Raw genomic sequence first — 16,849 nt, 5'->3', positions numbered from 1 at the left:
GAGCCCCAGGACCCACCACAAATAAATTCAGGGAGGGTGTACACAGGGCTCAACAATGTTAAAATTCAAGTCTGTGGGTTTGGGAGTTGAAAGAGCCTCGGTGAGCTTTTTGGTCATTAGTTGTGTAGTAGTAGAAAGCCCGGTTAACTCCAGCCCTTCATTTCTCACTGATGGAGCGAATCCGAGGCTAGACCCCAGGCACACAGCTGACGATCCGATCTGGCTCCCGGCATGAATGCCACCGACCCAGTTTATTATAGACCCGTGAGAAGTGGGAGGACTCGGGGAGTTTCGGAGGGTGGGTGGGTGCTGCGGAGAGAATCAGCGGCTGTGAAGCTGCAGGTACAGAAGCTCTTTGGAGGTGGCTCGTGCCCCGCAGGACGGACAACGGTCTCCTGTCCGCGTTCATCTCCCCTTACGCTTTGCAGTTGCCGGAGCAGCCTCGGCTCTCCGGGCTGCTGGATGCCCTAGGAAGTTGCATGGCCGCGGGAGAGGCGCAGGGCCACGCGCGGCCGGTGGCTCCCGCGCTCGCGTCCCCTCCTCCCGCGCACAGCCCCGGGGAGGATGCGCGGCGGGGCCGCGGCCACGAGGTGGCGCCCACGCGCCGAGGAAGCGCGAGGCCGCTCCCGGGCCGCCTCCTCAGAGGGAACAATGCGGCGCCTCGGGCCGTAGCGCCGCGCGGGAGCCGGGAGCCCGGAGCGCCGGCGGGCGGCCGAGAGAGCGAGCGAGCGAGCGGGCGGGCGAGCGGCCGAGCGAGGGCAGGCGTGCGCGCAGCCGTCCCTCCCCCGGAGCCATGGGCGCGGCGGGGCGCGCGGCTGGCGAGCGGCGCGGCCGGAAGGTGCGAGCGGCGGGGGCGCGGGCCTGGGGCCGCCTCTAGCCAGCTCCGAGGGCGCGGGCCCCGGGGATGAGGGCGCCCGCCGCGGGAAGCCCGTCTGCGCGCCGCGGCGCCGTCCCGCCCAGCCAGCGAGCCTGAGCAGGCAGACGCGCGGCCGGCGATCTGGGGGCGCGCCGCCTCGCCGTCCCCAAAATGTGAAGCGGGGAGGGCGGAGACGCAGAGACCGCCCGGCCGGGAACCCTCGCCGAAGCCCTCTGCCCTAGGCGCCCAGGCCGCGCCGTGTCCCCAGCCGCCCACCCCGTGGCTGCAGAGCAGCGAAGCCACCGCGCCCCGCTCGCCCTCGGCCCTGCGACCCCCCGGCTTCGGCCCGCAGCGGCTTCGCGTTTCCCGAGGCGGCCGGAGCCGGGCCCAGGACGGTGCGTCCGGCCTCGCCCGCGGCTTCTCGCCCAGACAAGTTTGAACAATGATCACAGTCAACCCCGATGGGAAGATAATGGTCAGAAGATGCCTGGTCACCCTGAGACCCTTTCGGTAAAGTTCTCTACTGCTTGGCACCGGGAGGTCAAGACCTCCCCAAGGGGGCGCGTGATGAAGCTGGGCGAGGTCCGTCCCCGCCGGGGTTGCAAGTCCGGGTGGCCGAGGAGGTTCACGAGTTTATGCTCGATGAGGGCCATGGGGATGGGAAACGAATGGAGATGGGGTTGGGGGATATGTGTGTGTGTGTGGGGGGGTGCAGGTCTGGACCTGTCTTGAGTTGATCAAGATTGGGGCGATATCAGGTATGGAGAGGTCAAAATGGGGTCAGAAAACACCAAAATCAAGGAGATCCTGGGTTCCAAAGCGATCCCAGCCAGCAAGTCTCTTTTCTGCCCCTCACGTCGGTCCCATCTGAGCCGTGAAGTTAGTGCGGGGTGCCTAGGAGGCACCCCTGGTGTCCCGCCTGCCGCCTTCTAGGTCGGCCCGCCCATCCTTTCTGCCTAGTCCACCCCCTTTTTCCCGCCCTTGTTACTTTCTCATCCTTCTGGTTGGGCACGAGCCTATGTCTGACAAGAGGGTCCCCAAGACTGGGGCGTGGACCCCTTCTGCTGGGGATTCGCTCCCAAATGCAGATCTCCAGCAGGCTAGACAGGTGCAGCAGGAACATGGTGACCGAGTCAGAGACGCCTCCTTGCCTTTCCCTACCGTGGACAGTCCTAGCCAGGCAGGGGCGCAGTTTGTGGGGGACTCACTAGGACCTGTTGGTCCTCAGAAGGGACCCTGCTTCCTTCTCCCAGACTCCAGCAGAGCGAGGCCCTCAGGCCAGGCGGGGGAGAGGGTGGTGTGTGTGCGAGCTGGGCCCCAGAAGACAGAGGGAGAGGTGGACACAGCAGTGGGGTGGGACTGGGCCACAGGTGGAGTCTGCTCAAAAACCTGAGGCATGTACAGGCTTTCCCTCCAGGATGATCCCCGGTGCCTCCAGACAGCCTTCTGTGCCCCCAGCTGGGTCGGAGGTGGGGAGACGTGGCACACCTGGCTATTGCCATCAGCATGCTGGGCCGGCTTGGGGCTGAGATGGCAACCTCTGGAGACGGTTGTCTATGTGAATGCAAAGGTCTGTAGAGTCTGAGAGCTTTGGGCAAGGCTTTTGGAGTGTTATTGGGAGAGTGTCTCAGAAATCTCTGGCCTAAGGTGCCCCGGGGGAACCAGGTCACCAAGCAGACATGTCTGGAAAGACTCTGAGCCCTCCAGGGAGGTCCTGGACTCCTGTCTTGCCGGGCAACTTGAGAGGGTTCTTGCTGGTCTCAAATCCCAAGTGAGTTCTGTAGCCCGCAGGAAGCCTGGCTTCTGAAGGTTCCTGTGTGATGGTTGCAGGCCGTCGTCTCCAGCACCACAGACAGCGCCTTCGCCCTGAGCCGGGTTCTTCCTCCTCTTTGCGCCCTTCTGCCCTTCCACACCTTAAAGTGGGATTCCCGGTGCAGTCGAAACCCCCTTCCAGCCCTGCAGTTCACCCCTGGTCTGTCTAGGATGGTGGGGACCCACAGCTACCGGTCTTCTCCAGGCCCCCTCAGATCTTTAGATTGGAGGCCAGGGGCGACCCTCTGATGACATCACCCTAACTTGGTTTATCCCCAAGGGAGATCTGAGGATGCTGATAGAGCAGAGCTCCTGGAAGGGCCCTTTTTTTTGTGGATGTCCCTGAAATGAATGGATATATGAATGGAGGAGACCATTGAACCCACTATAAATGACCATCAACTGCTTTTGGGGGACCTTGGGCCCCAGCTGTGGTAACTGGTAGAGAGAGAAATGCTAAGTCAGTGGATTGGGGCCTCAGAGCCCAGGCAGAAGGTGTAGACACCTTCCTCATGGCAAGCATCCCGTATCTCAGCCCTAAATGCAATCCCATGGTTGAGAGAGATACTGGAAAAGTCCTTTTTGTCCTCAGGATGGGAGAATAGTGGGGTGCCCACCAGATATCCCCCGGTGTGCTCTAAACCCTATTCTGGGCTTAGAGGGATTCAGTGAGGTCCCTCTGAAGTAAGAGAAGTGTCCTCTGTGCCACCTGTCTCCTACAGCTCCCCATGCTCTCCCCCCAAATCAGGAACATGGCTGTCCCTGCGGACTACTGAGACCTCTGAGTATAGGTCCTCCCCCTTGATAACTCAATCTCTAACAGCTTCCTTTAAATATGGGCTCAGAATTTGTTGTGTTTCTTCTTTTCTTGTACAATTATGTTTTCTTTAATGGGCCAAATTTTAATTAAACACTACACTGCCAGTTTACAATAATGAAAATTAAAATGTAAGTCTTGCAGAAAGACACAGACAGGCATCAGGGTTGAAGACAGAGTGGAGGTGGGGCAGGTGGGAGCATCTGGCGTGACTTTTGGGGGCTCTCCTTGGTCATCCTGACTCTGTATCAGGTGGAGTTCCTCACTCTGACCCCTTTCAGCTCTGCCAGCTCTTTGAGTCCTCCGTTGAATTTGGGGTCTCAGACCTCCTCTGCCTCTGCCATCCCTCTGGGCATGTTCGTGCCCAGCATGGAGCACTGGGTCTTGCTGAGCTGGAGTCAAGGACTCTGAGCCTAGATTGCTGCTGTCACTTTGGGTTACTCCAGTGTCTGGCACCTCTTAGATAACGAGTATGTATTGAAAGAATGAATGATGTCATGTTTTGGCCTGCTCTTCCTCCCTGCATGACTGCAGGCACACTTGTGTGGCACTCCACGCCTGGGTGAGAAGATGTCCTGACTCTCGGTGATGCACATTGACGAGCCAGGGTGTGCATGACTGATAGAGAAGTATGTGGGCAGAGTGGGCACAGTGGGGGTGGAGGGGATATACCCTGCCTTGAGATATTACCGCCTAAGAGTGCTGGGGGTGTGGGGCACCCTATGAGGACACAGATAAGCGAGCTCATGACAGATGGCGGAAGCTGTGTACACAGTGCCGAGTGTGTCTCAGGTGATTGATGGGCACCAGGTGGGTCGCGCCATTCCATCTGTACCAGTAGTTTTCACATGTTAGTGTGGACCCGAGTCACTGGGGAGCTGGGTAAAACAGATGGCCTGCCCTGTCCCAGGGTCCATTCTAGGAAGGGGGAATCTATAATATCCTCCCTCCCACCTTCCCCCCTCTCTTTACCCCTGTGCTGGGATTGAACCTAGGGTCTAGCATATGCCAGGCAAGCATGCTACTGTTGAGGTACATCTCTAGCCCCAGAACAGCCATTTCTAATGCTTCTTGGGAGCTGGTCGACGTACTGCACTCCGGGAACTCACTACTTCAGATGAACGGGTCTCTATCTTGAGACTGGCCATTGCTCAGATTTCTTCCTGTATACACATTCTTCTTGTTTATGTTCTTTCTCCCCCTATGTGGTCAGTTTCTTGGTCCCATTGAGGTGGGGGCCTCCTGAGTCTGGGAGCTCAATCCCCAACTCTGATTCTTCCACGCATCCCCAAACTCCCTTCTCTCACGTGCTGGTTCTTTGTTGGCTTGAGAGCTCATTTGGTGGAAGGTGGACTGGAACTCGCTATGTAGCTGAGGATGACCTTGAACTCTGGAGCCTACTGCAGCTACCTCACCCACCATTCACTCATGCTTAGGGCATTTCTGTGCCTTTCCTAGCTGGGAGTGGGGCATTGTACTGCTGGTGTGCTCTGCTGATCCACCTTGTTCCTCTCTCCCTGCAGGCTGTTTGTGCTGGGCATCGGCTTCTTCACTCTCTGCTTCCTGATGACATCTCTGGGAGGCCAGTTCTCTGCCCGGCGCCTGGGGGACTCACCCTTCACCATCCGCACAGAAGGTATCTTGAGGGCAAAGAGAGCCAATAAGAAATAGGAGTGTTCTCAAGTCAAAGGGGAGATGCGTCTGAGCTCAGCCCCTGTACCAGCTTTCTGGGACCTCAGTCTCTGAATATGTAAATGTGTAAGAGAAGGGGGTGGGGACTGAGTTTGCACTGCGGTGCGCGCACGCACACACGCGCATGCTGCGCACATGCACGCGCATGCTGCTTGGGCTCCGGCCTGTCAGTACCACCAGGATTCTCAGGCCTAGAAGGAGGAGCTCCCAGGTGTCAGAAGGGAATCCTGTGTGGCTTCTTTCCTTGGAGTGTCAGGGATGGTGTCTTTGAATACAACACCTGTCTCTTTGAGAACCATGTTTGTAGGCATGGTTCTCTGTCCTGCCAGCCTGCTCCCAAATACCCACGTGGAAACTTCTTATTAATTATAAATGCTCAGATGATAGCTTAGGCTTGTTATTAACTAGCTCTTACAACTTAAACTAACCCATAATTCTTATCTACGCTCTACCACATGGTAGTACCTGTTTTCAGCCCAGCCTGCTCATCTCCTGCTTCCTCTGTGTCTGACTCCCATGTCTTCACCTTTCTTCCCAGCCTCTCTTTCTGTCCTCAAGCCCCGCCTAACCTCTACCTGCCTAGCTATTGGCCAGTTAGCCCTTTATTCCACCACCGAGAACAACAAATATTCACAGTGTACAAAAAGATTGTCCCACAGCACATGTTGTGTGTCTCTGACCCCAGCAGAGGTGTGGCGGGGGGACAGGACTGCAAAGGGCTCACATGATCCCTGTCTGAGCTCTTGTGACGTTGGTCTCACCTGGTCCCTCTCTGTCCCGGGCCTGCATGATGCTGGCTAGGTATGGGATGGAGCTTTGGGGGCCAGACAGCTGGAATCTGCCTCTCTATTACTAGCTGTCTAGTGTTGCTGAGTTCTTAAGTCACAGAGGAACGGAGAGGGGAGGGCTTGAGGGAGTAAAGACCCTCTCAGGTGCTGGAGTGATCGGGCTGGTGAGCAGACACCTGCTGGCACTGTGCTGCTGTCGCACAGCTTGAAGGTGACACGCCCTAGGCCCTGCCCTTCCTCCCCCTCACACCACTCACAAGGCTGCTGGGAGTAGATAAACACCTCTCCTGTACAGTGTGCCACGCGGCCTCTCTACGTCAGTAGTGGGAAGGAGGAGCATGGCATGGTGGGGCTTCTGGAGCTGTTTGGTGTTGCGAGGAGATTTCTGCATGCCTAGAGAGTCTCTTGGAAATCACCTCCTGGAGCCCCTGGCTCCCGGTGATGAGTACTGGAGGCATCCTGAGTGGCGCAGGTTGTCAGCTCAAGTGGGCTCTGAGTGGCGCTTATGGTGCCGTCTGGTCGCCATCCTCCGGCTCATTCCTCGGCTTAGCACAAGTCTTTAAACTTGCAAAAGTGCTCAGAAGCCGGCTCATACTTATCATCAGCCATTCCAGCCAAGCACAACCCCCCCCCCACCGCCCCATCTCTGGCTTCCAGGGACCCCTCAATATCTGAGCCTTGGGTCCCCTTCTGGTAAGCAGGACAGGGCACTGCCTCCCCAGCATGGCCATGAGCCTGTGTTAAGATACTTGGGGAGGGGATCCCCTGCAGGGACTGTGGAGTGAAGTTTCCGTGCACATGTAGTGTGTATGCTGTGTATGCGAGGGGGTGCTCCAGGGATGGGTGCTTAGGGAACAGAAGAACCAAAGAGGTGTGTGGGTCTCTACACAGGACATGCTCAAGAGGTGAGGTTGGAGAAGGGGTGGCAGTGTGAAGGCTCCCTGGGAAGGAGACATGGGAGATAGATGGTCGGGGGCTCAGCACCGAGAAGGATGCTCTGGTTTCCTGGGAATGCCCTCAGACGTTGGTGTACCTGTCTGGGCTTCAAGAATCTAGACCTCCAGAAAGTTCAGGAGTCTGATGGGTGAAAATAAAGACATTTCAGGAAAGGGGATGGTGCCTGGGCTCTGGTTCTTCTGCCCATCCTCCTAAAGGGCTGGGGGGCAAGACAACACTCCCACCTCATGATCCCTGTCCTCTCCTGGCAGTGCTTTGGGAAGGGTCTAGCTCAAGCCCTAGATCTTGTACCAGGGAAGGGAGATACACCTGCAGGTTACACATGTAGTTATACTAGAGGGGTGTGTGTGTGTGTGTGTGTGTGTGTGTGTGTGTGTACATCTGCAGGTGCTTAACATTTCTGAACTGAAGTCTCAGCTACAAAGCACGTCCACATCCTTGCAGCTGGATCCAGGAGCAGCATGCTCAGCTTCTGGAACTCTCATTATTGTCTCCTTCCAGTCTTTACAGTCCCTGGTGTGGCAGTGGGAGGCCCCTCCTCTGGGCCAGTTTACACTTCAGCGTAAAGTTGTGACATGAATCTTAAAAGGTCTTATAATAAAAAACCCAGAGCCGGATATCGGGGTGAAAGCTGAAAGATCAGAGAAGCCGAGCAGCCAGCCACTAGTTCTTACCTCTACAAAATCCTCAGCCTGAAGAGAGTGAGTTCCTGTTTTCTCACGCCTTATATACCTTTCTCTGCCGAGACATCACTTCCTGGGATTAAAGGCGTGTGTGCTTCCGGGTACTGGGATTAAAGGTGTGTGCTGCCACTGCCTGGCTCTGTTTCCAGTGTGGCCTTGAACTCACAGAGATCCAGACAGATCTCTGCCTCCTGAGTGACAGGATTAAGGGTGTGTGCCACCACTGCCTGACCTCTATGTCTAATCTAGTGGCTGGCTCTGTCCTCTGATCCTCAGGCAAGTTTATTAGGGTATGCAATATATCACCACATAAAGTGCTCTAGTTTAGACAAAAGTCACTGAATGGGAATCCCTTGGAGAAAGTGGGACTTCTGGTTTTGGGAGGGAAGAGTCTTTGGTCTGGCATGTAGGAAGGTCCAGCCTAGTTCCTCCTCTCCCTCCTTCCAAGGAGGTCCCTGCTTTCTCCTCCTAGAGTCAGACTGAGCAGGTCGGCTTGCAGATGTGAGCAGGAGCTTGTGGAGGGAGCATGCAGGCTGGAGGTCCCAGCTTAGCTGCTTGTGTCTCCCTCAGATGATGGATCTTGTCCTGGCTCTGCTGAACCACACAGGCCCCAGGCCAGAGAGTGAGTGGAAGATGCTCCAGGTTCTGTGGATGGCTCTTGGAGACTGACCATGGATTTGGGGAGGGAGGGTAACAGGTGGAAGAAGAGCCCCATTCGGCCTCTTAGGGCCTGTTCTGGTCTCTGCAGTCCAGTGCCTGCACTCCACTGCCTCAGCTAGGCCTGCAGCGGCTGTCCTAAACAGGAACCAAAATATACTCACTTTCCCAGCTGTCCAGACACCTACTCCCGGCTTCCTCTGCAAGTGCCAGGGAGGGCTTCTGTTTTCTGGTCCGGGCTTGATCGGGGTAAAGGGGAGGGATGAGGACACAAGAGAACTGGAGAAACAGCCGCAGAGAGGGTGCCTGCGGAGGAGTCAGACTAGCTGGCCTCAGGGGGTAATAAAAACACCCATCTTTAAATGTGGTGCCTAGTCATATCTGCGATATCCCAGCCTTCCTTATTTATATGGAAATCAGAGGAGAGCGTGTGTTAGCTCCCAGACTCACTGCTGGGGCTCCTAGGAAGTTCATTTCAATTCAATGCCAAGATGGGAAGTGACTCAGGGGAAGCTGTGTCAGTTTGCTTCGCTGATAGTCCTGGGGCCAGTGGTGGCATCTGAGTCACTGGGGGAGGGCCTGCCTCCTGGCCTGCTCCCCTCTTGGGTACCTATGTCTGGCTTTATCCTTAGGTAGCTCCTGAGAAAAAACGTGAGCTTCTCAGGCAGGGTGGAGCCACACCTCAGGGCTTTTGCAGGAGAGGGCCACTCCTGAGCCCCAGGAACAGGGGAGGAATCTTGCTGTCTTGGTGTAGGAACAGGAAAATGCCACAAGAGCCATCCGAACTGGATCTGTCTCCTCAGTCAAAGCCATAATGAACCTGGGCAGTGGCCACTTACATGTCCTTACATCCTCTGGTTTTGGGGTCACACTTCCTGCTGACAAAATATTTCCACAAAAAACCCTTATTAATTCCATCGGTGAGGAGTAGACTCTGACCCCCAAATGTCTTCCGAGATTCTGTGTGGGGGTGACCTATATTTCCCTGTTCATCTCTTCCTCTGATTTCTTGCTTCAGCAAAGGAACGAGCTCCCGTCTCCTCTCCTGACTCCTCCATCTTTCTGGCCCTGACTTGGTGGGAAGGTCACCCCATTCTTCTTAAGTCCCTTGTCCCAAAGCCTGTGTGTAGGCAATTTCATGGGGACAAAGAGGGTGGGTGCCATGGGCAGAGCCTTCAAACCACTGCCAAGCACAGCAGACAGATTCAAACTCCTCCAACGGTGGCAGGAAGACCACCCTCTTTGCCCCCCCCCCCCCCGCCACACACACACACACACACACACACACACACACACACACACACACACACACACATCAGTGTGGTTTTCCCTGTGTCCTTCTCAGGCCCTCTGTGTCTCTACCCCCTTTCTCCAGTCTTCCAGGCTGTACAGGAACTGTCTTCCTGTGTGACTATGCAGAGTCATTTATCTCTCTCTGCTCAGTGTACCTGCTGTGCCCAGGCCCACCCAGGGGCCAGAGGAACAATGGGAAATGCTCCTTAAGGGGTTCCAGTGCCAGCTTTTATGGGACTCATCCCGTCCCCCCATTCTGCTTTTGTGGGACCCATCTCTTTTCCCTCCTTTTCTATTTCCTTCTTCTTCCTTCTCTCTCCCTCCCCTTCCTTTCCTGGACCCCCGCTTTCTATCAAGCGCTGAGGAGACAAGAGGATAGATCTACAAAACTTGATGACTCCAGACACACACACACACTCACACACACACACACACTCACACACACACACACACTCACACACACTCACACACACACATACACACACACTCACACACTCACACACACACATACACACACACACTCACACACACACACTCACACACACACTCACACACACACACTCACACTCACACACACACTCACACACACACACATACACACACACTTTCTCTCACACACACACTCACACACACACATTTTGCCCAAGGGGAAACTGAGGCCAAGAGAAGAAACTGACCTGTTCCCATTAAGTCAGTGGCAGAGCAGGGCTGGAGCCATGCTTTGACTCTTCCTGCAGCCTGCCCCAGGCCCCTGTGTTACTCCTAGACTGTTAAGCTGCTGACTTTGTCTTGTGGTCTCCCAGTGGACCCCGGGCAGTTCTGCAGCCTGGATAGTGGAGCTGGAGTATGGATGGAGCCAGTGATGGTGGGTGAAGGCAAGGAGGAGGGGCAAGAAAGCCTGGGCTGGGCTAGGGGAGGGGCGGGGCTGGTGAGTCTCTCCAGGAAGCGCAGCATCACCAGCGAAGTCAAGGCATGGGCTTGCTCTTGCTGAGCTGCTAATCCGGCTCTGGGGGTCCCTCAGGCTTGGGTGCTCTGGCCAGTGCATGGCTAAGCAGGGCCCCAATTCCAGGGTGATTAGCTGTAGTTGATTTCTTCTTTTTCATCCTGCTCCTTTGGGGAAGGGACTACCACAGAGGAAGCCAAGAACCGTGGTCCACCTGGGCTGCCCAGGAAGGCTGAATGGGCTGTGCACTGCACAACTCAACGCCCATCAGGCGTCCACGATAAAGATGGTATCCCTAGGGTTCTTCAGGGCAGTGGTCAGGTCAAAACTTGCATTCTCCCCTCTCTTGTGAGTTGAAGTGATGGCCCTGCCTCTTCTTTCTCTTTGGTGCTTCAAGCACTAGCTGGATGCTGGGCGTTGGTTTGGAGATGGGCTCAGTTAGGAGACAGAGTGATGGCAGTCCTGGTCTCTGTGAGGCTGGGATGGAGGGTGCTGCTTCTGTCTTATTGGAGAGGATAACTGACTGACTCACAGATTGTATGTGGGTGACAGAGGATGGGCACAGTGACGGGGAAACCCAAGGTTGATTTATCTGAGGCTGTTGTGAGATTTCCCCAGGCTGAGCTATCTTTAGAGAAACCCACTTAAGGACTGGGCATGTAGCTCATTGTGGAAGGGCACTTGCCCAACATGCCTGAGGCTCTGGGCGCTCTCTCTCTCTCTCTCTCTCTCTCTCTCTCTCTCTCTCTCTCTCTCTCTCTCTCTCTCTCTCTCAGACAGGATTTCTCTGTGTCGCCCTGGCTGTCCTGAAACTCGCTCTGTAGACTGTCTGGCTTGAACTCAGGGATCCATCTGCCTCTGCCTCCTGTGTGCTAGGATTCAAGGTGTGGGCCACCACCAACACCTGACTTGGGCTCAGTCTCTTAACACTACAAGAAAAAAACAAAACAAAACAACAGTCACCTTCTTGGAATGGGGAGGCCTTTTGCTGTTTCTCATACTGAGGGCAGGAGAAACCATCCCCCACTTCTCTTCCTTTCTTTCTTTGCCCCGCCCCTCCATCTATCGCCAGGTCCGTGTGATTCCTGGAGCATCTCCATTTCCTTCTTTTTCCTCTCCTTGTTCCTTCTCTCTCCACTGGTTTCCTTTCAGAGCCAGGGCTGCATCTCCAAAGGACACAGGTCCTCTGGCTCTGCTGCTTCCTGAGTGCCTGTCCTCCCAGCCAAACAAGCATCCATCATCTTGGGGAGTTCAGCTGTGTCCCCTTGCAAAAGGACCATCCCAGCTGGGCCTGTTGACTGTTCTCATCCTCATGGAGGGATGAGGAGGGTCATGAGACCCTCACCTGAGCTCCAGCTGCTCCCTACCACCTGTTGTGTGTAACTCTGCCTTGGGGGACACTAGAGTAGGTAGGGGGAGGAGCTCTATGCAGCTCCTGGGAAGTCCTCACCCCTGCTGGGTAAAGCTTTCCAGGGGTAGCCTATGAGGGAGGAGCACCCACACCCTTGTGGGTAACCCCTCACCTGTGCCCTGTGAGGAAGCCCAATAAACTTATTGGTTGTCCCCTGTCCCACGGTGCACTTTGGTGCCATCGTGCCTCAGTTTGTGATTGGGACCTTAAGGAAAAGGGTAGGCATTGTTTTAGTCTCCCTCTGGGGAGGAATTTTAGCAACAGATGCCTGACTGCTAGTTCCCAGGCGAGAGATCCCTGCTGACTCCTGTGGCCTCCCTCTGACTGGATAGGCTCTGCTGGCGTTGTGTGTGTGTGTGTGTGGGGGGCAGCCAGAAGGGTTTTGTGTCAGTGTGGGGAAGCAGGCAGTGTCTGAGGAAGAGGGGGATGAGTCCTGAACAGTCCTGAGTAGTGACAGGCACTGTGCTCTCCCTCCTCTGCTGGCTCATCACCATCTATCTGCCTCTCTCCGCTCTCCCTCCTCCGCCCCTTCTTTTCAGTGGCTTCTGCTGCCTGTGCAGGATGCGGGGCTGCAGGCAGGCCATGACATCCTTCCCTTGAGTTTAGGAATGTTGAGGCTAAGAGTGGAGGGTTGGCTTCCCCTCGGCCCACAAAGGGGGCAGATGAGACTCCATGTGTCTCCTCCACAGTACTGCTTGTGGAGGAGGCCGCTGGAGTAGTCTGGTACCGTCTTCCTGAGAAACAGTTGCCGTTGGGTCCCCTGCTCCTCAGCTCTTTGTATTCTCGCACACATGGGCCAGACTTGCAGCTGTCAGCACCTGGGGCAGATGGAAAGTGCCAGAATACGACGGCACCCAGGCACCCAGTAACTGACGTGCACAATGCCACAGCTCCTGCGTGGAAGGCAGGGTGACTCAGAACTGCTCCACACCTCTCTGGCTTCCCAGCAGGGCCAGGCTGCGGTTGCTCTGCATAGCAGTGGGTTCCTTCCTTCCCACCTCTTCCTCACTTCCATACTGGACTCTCCTTCTCCTCTCAAATAAGTTACCCTAACCTTCATCTGAGAGCCTGCTTTGGGGGAGCTCAACAGTTGACACCCTTTGCCCAAGTAGCCTGGAAGCATGTGGTTACTGTCTTAATGAGCTCTACTCATCCGTTGAGAACTTAACCCTGGAACTTTGGAGGGGATTGAGTGGGTCACTTGAAAGCCCAGAGCTAAGTGCCTTGTGGCCTGTGTGGCTGTCTAGAATGTGCAGAGACACAGAATTACAAAGACAAGTGTTAATCCCAAAGTTGGTGTTGTATTTTAAAAACAATAGAAGGAGTCACACCATACAACAGGGCCCACATGGGAGGTTTATTGAGGGGAGGGCAGAGAAGGGGCAGAGAAGGGGCAGAGATTGGTTCTCTGGTGACAAGAGCAAAGGGCGAGAAAGAGAGAGATTGGAGGTGGGCAAGGCCCCCCTTTTATAAGGAAAAGTAGAGAATGCGCACAGGAAGTTCTCTTAGTGGCAGCAGCGGAAGTATGTCCTGTCAGGACCCTAAGGGCAGGCCAGTCCAGATGCCTGAATGCTAACAAATGGGAGGAGAAAGACCATAGACCCAAACCGTCATGGCCAAATTGACTAAAGCAAGCCATTAAATAAAGCAAGCTTTTTTTATTTGTGTGCACGGGGCTGCCTCCCCCTATGGTGGGGTTTGAGAGGAAGACAAGGTTTTTATAGCTCAGGGGTAAGGAGTTTCCATATGGGGGGATTTGGTGGGCAAAACAGGCAGGTTCACAGGAGCAGAACATGTCATAACCTCCTGAAACAAAGACATGGTTTCAAGGTGGGCGTGACAGGGTCGTCATAACAGCAGGCAGTCCTAACAGCAGGTGGTCATAACAAGGTAGTCATAGGTGGTCAAAATATCATTTTGAAACAAAGGTAGAGTTACAAGACAGTTATTATACTTTTTGAAACAAAGACATGGTTGCAGTTTCCTGGAACAGGCAGCACAGACCCCTTTGTAGTTAAGGTTACAGGTGGGGCGTAGCCTGCTCTTTGAGAAACAGATTTAATCATCAACAGGAATGAGCCTGGTGGTGGAGCCTAAGGTGGAGCCAGGCTGGTTCATCATTAGGCAAGGGCAGTCTCCCATGGGGCATGCACAGCTGCCATTGGAAGGATCAGAAAGGAAACGCCGGGGAGCCTGGGAGTTGTGGGGATCTTAGGGTACCTCACTTTTACTTGGCTCATCCTTCACAAGGTTTCCCTGGCAGGGGGTGAGAGCCTCACCTGGAGGAGCCTGAGGTTCAGGACAAGAGCACTGTCATTTTCTAGAGAGGTTCCAGGGGGTTGGCTGGGAAGGGGAAAGCCGGGCTTCAGGCGTGGGTGGGACAAAGAACAGTGCTCTGTACCCCAGAGCACAGGAAGACCCAGGATCAGCATCATACAGGAAACAAGCACAGAGAAGGTCCCAGAACCCCAGGCCCAGAACTTCAATCCGTGGACAATGCCATGCTTACAGAGACCTGACTGGGGAGTCCGGGCTCATGCAAGACACGAGGGTTCCAGGCCTCCCCTTCTACTGGGGCCTTCCTGGCGCCCACAGACCCTAGATCCCCAGAGGCTACACCCAGAGTCTCATCATACAGTCCGCAAACCAGAAGCCTGAGAGAGAGCAGAAGTCCCTCAGGTTACCCAGCGGGGAGGGGGCAGGTGAGCCCAGCAGATCGATCGCTTCCACACACAAGATAAAGGGGTCCCTGCAGGGTGAGTGGGGAGGAGGCACACTCTCCTGACCCCTCCCGTGAGGTGGTCTGGGAAGATGGAGGTGGGGCTGGGAGTGTGACTGCCCCTGACCATGCCCGCACTCTGTCCACAGTGCCAGGTGGCTCTGACTCCCGTGGTGCCCTCCGCAAGATGAGCGACCTGCTGGAGCTGATGGTGAAGCGCATGGACGTGCTGGCCAGGCTGGAGAATGGCAGTGAGCTGCACCACCCTGCCAGCGTCGCACACTTAGCTGCAGACAGGTGAGGAGAGGTGGGGCAGGGCACAGAGCGAGGGGTGCCCCCGAGGTCCTGGGGGTCCAGCCTAGCCTCCAACGTACCTTTAGAGCTCAGCCCAGGTCCTCTTTCTGGTAAACTAGAAAAACTTTAAGATTGCAAAAACCAGATGGCTCAACATGTAAAAGCCCTTGCTGCTCATCATGAGGACCTGAGTCCAAATCCCCAGCACGCATGTAAAACCTGGGTATAGGCTTGCTGCTGTGGGAGGTCAGGAAGACCCCTGGGGCTCCAGCCTAGCTCCAGGTTGAGTGAGAGGCCTGTCTCCAGGGAATTAGGTGGAGAGTGACAGAGCAGAACACAGGCATACTGGCATGTGTGTCCCCTCCCGCCTCCCAGCTCCCCCCTCCCCCCCCACATAACACACACAGAGAAGATGAAAAAACACATCCGGAATGCAGACTCTTCCCTCCCCAGACTCGACGACCATTAACGTTTTGTCGCATCTGTAGACGTCTTTTGTCCTCATTAAATGAAATACCGCAGGTGAGAACTGAGGAGCCCTACTGTTTCTCCCTGGAGACAAGCAGTTCACACTCAGCGCTAAGTCTTCCCCATTCTGTCTTTTACACACACTTATCATACTCATTACAAATGCATAGTGTGTGTGTGTGTGTGTGTGTGTGCGTGTGTGTGTGTGCGTGTGTGTGTGTGTGCGTGTGTGTGTGTGCGTGTGTGTGTGTGCGTGCGTGGTGCGTGTGTGTCGTGTGTGCGTGTGTGTGTGTGTCTGTGTGTGTGTGTCTGTGTGTGTGTGTGTGTCTGTGTGTGGTGTGTCTGTGTGTGTGTGTGTGTCTGTGTGTGTGTGTCTGTGTGTGTGTGTGCGTGTGCGTGTGCGTGTGTGGTGTGTGGTGTGTGTGTGCTGTGTGTGTGTGTCTGTGTGTGTGTGTGCGTGTATGTGTTGTGTGTGTGTGTGTGTGTGTGTGTGTGTGTGTGTGTGTGTGTGTGGTGTGTGTGTGTGTGTGTGTGTGTGTGTGTGTGTGTGTGTGTGGATGTCTGGCCCAGGATGGCTTGAACCTACAAGGTCCTTCCTTCTTCAGCCTATGCTGGGGTGGGAGTTGTTAGTGGACAGCATACTTCTTTGGATTGGTGTGGGGGTTCCCTGCCATTTGGTTTGCCTGTTCTAGATTGCTGGTCATGGGCCACCCCCAGAGTGGCCTGGCCAGTTGAGCAAATGCCCTGAGCACCCAGATGGACACCATCAGCCACATGATAAAGTGACATTTAACTATACAATACGGGTGTCCTCATGGAGTCACCTCTAGCACATCACACATCAACCCAGCAAGCACTGTACAGGGTGTATTAGCCTCTGCAGAGGGGGAAACTGAGGCACAGATGTTCAGAAGCAGCCAAAGTTGTACAAACTAGGAGGCACTGGGCCTGGCCCCACGCTCACCTTCAGAACCACAATGCCCCGTCTGCCGTTCATCCCTTATGCGGTCGGCCTTGTGTGGCTCCTGTTTGCCTTGTTGGGGGCACTGGGATTAAACATTTTACTCGTTGATTGTGTGCGTGTGCACGAGTGCATGCCATGGCACACCTGTGGAGGTCAGAGGACAACTCTCGAGAGTCAGTTCTCTCCTTCCACCATGTGGGTCTTGGGATCCAACTCTGGTCACCAGGCTTGGCAGCAGGTGGCTTTACCCACTGGGCCATCTTCCCCCTTTAGTGGGACTTTTCATATGTGTGAATTTACAAATCAGGAAAGAGAACCCTTTGTTAGTTTGTGCTCTGTTTTGAGAGTTTTCTTTTTTCTCTTTTCTTTTCTTTTTTTTGTTTTTTGAGACATGGTCTCATGTAGCCCAGGAAAACTTAAAACTCACTATGTAAGTAAGGATGACCCTGAACTTCTACGATCCATCTGCCTCTACCTCCTAGGTGCTGGGATTAG

General features: G+C 55.0%; 1 protein-coding gene across 1 annotated transcript in view; it reads left to right on the top strand.

Moving 5' to 3' along the window:
* The first annotated feature begins 971 nt into the window (after window positions 1–971).
* Mgat5b (alpha-1,6-mannosylglycoprotein 6-beta-N-acetylglucosaminyltransferase B) overlaps window positions 972–16,849 on the top strand; it is a 69,172-nt gene continuing 53,294 nt past the window's right edge. Inside the window, exons 1-3 of the mRNA XM_052755835.1 lie at window positions 972–1,366; window positions 5,009–5,121; window positions 14,778–14,925. Of these exons, the coding sequence (XP_052611795.1) occupies window positions 1,299–1,366; window positions 5,009–5,121; window positions 14,778–14,925 (329 nt within the window). The 5' untranslated portion in view covers window positions 972–1,298. The remainder of the gene's footprint in view (window positions 1,367–5,008; window positions 5,122–14,777; window positions 14,926–16,849) is intronic.

This window comes from Peromyscus californicus, unplaced genomic scaffold (genome assembly GCF_007827085.1).
Source record: "Peromyscus californicus insignis strain IS unplaced genomic scaffold, ASM782708v3 Scaffold_3__1_contigs__length_106647218, whole genome shotgun sequence".
NCBI lineage: Eukaryota > Metazoa > Chordata > Mammalia > Rodentia > Cricetidae > Peromyscus > Peromyscus californicus.
This window is presented reverse-complemented; position numbering and strand designations above follow the sequence as displayed.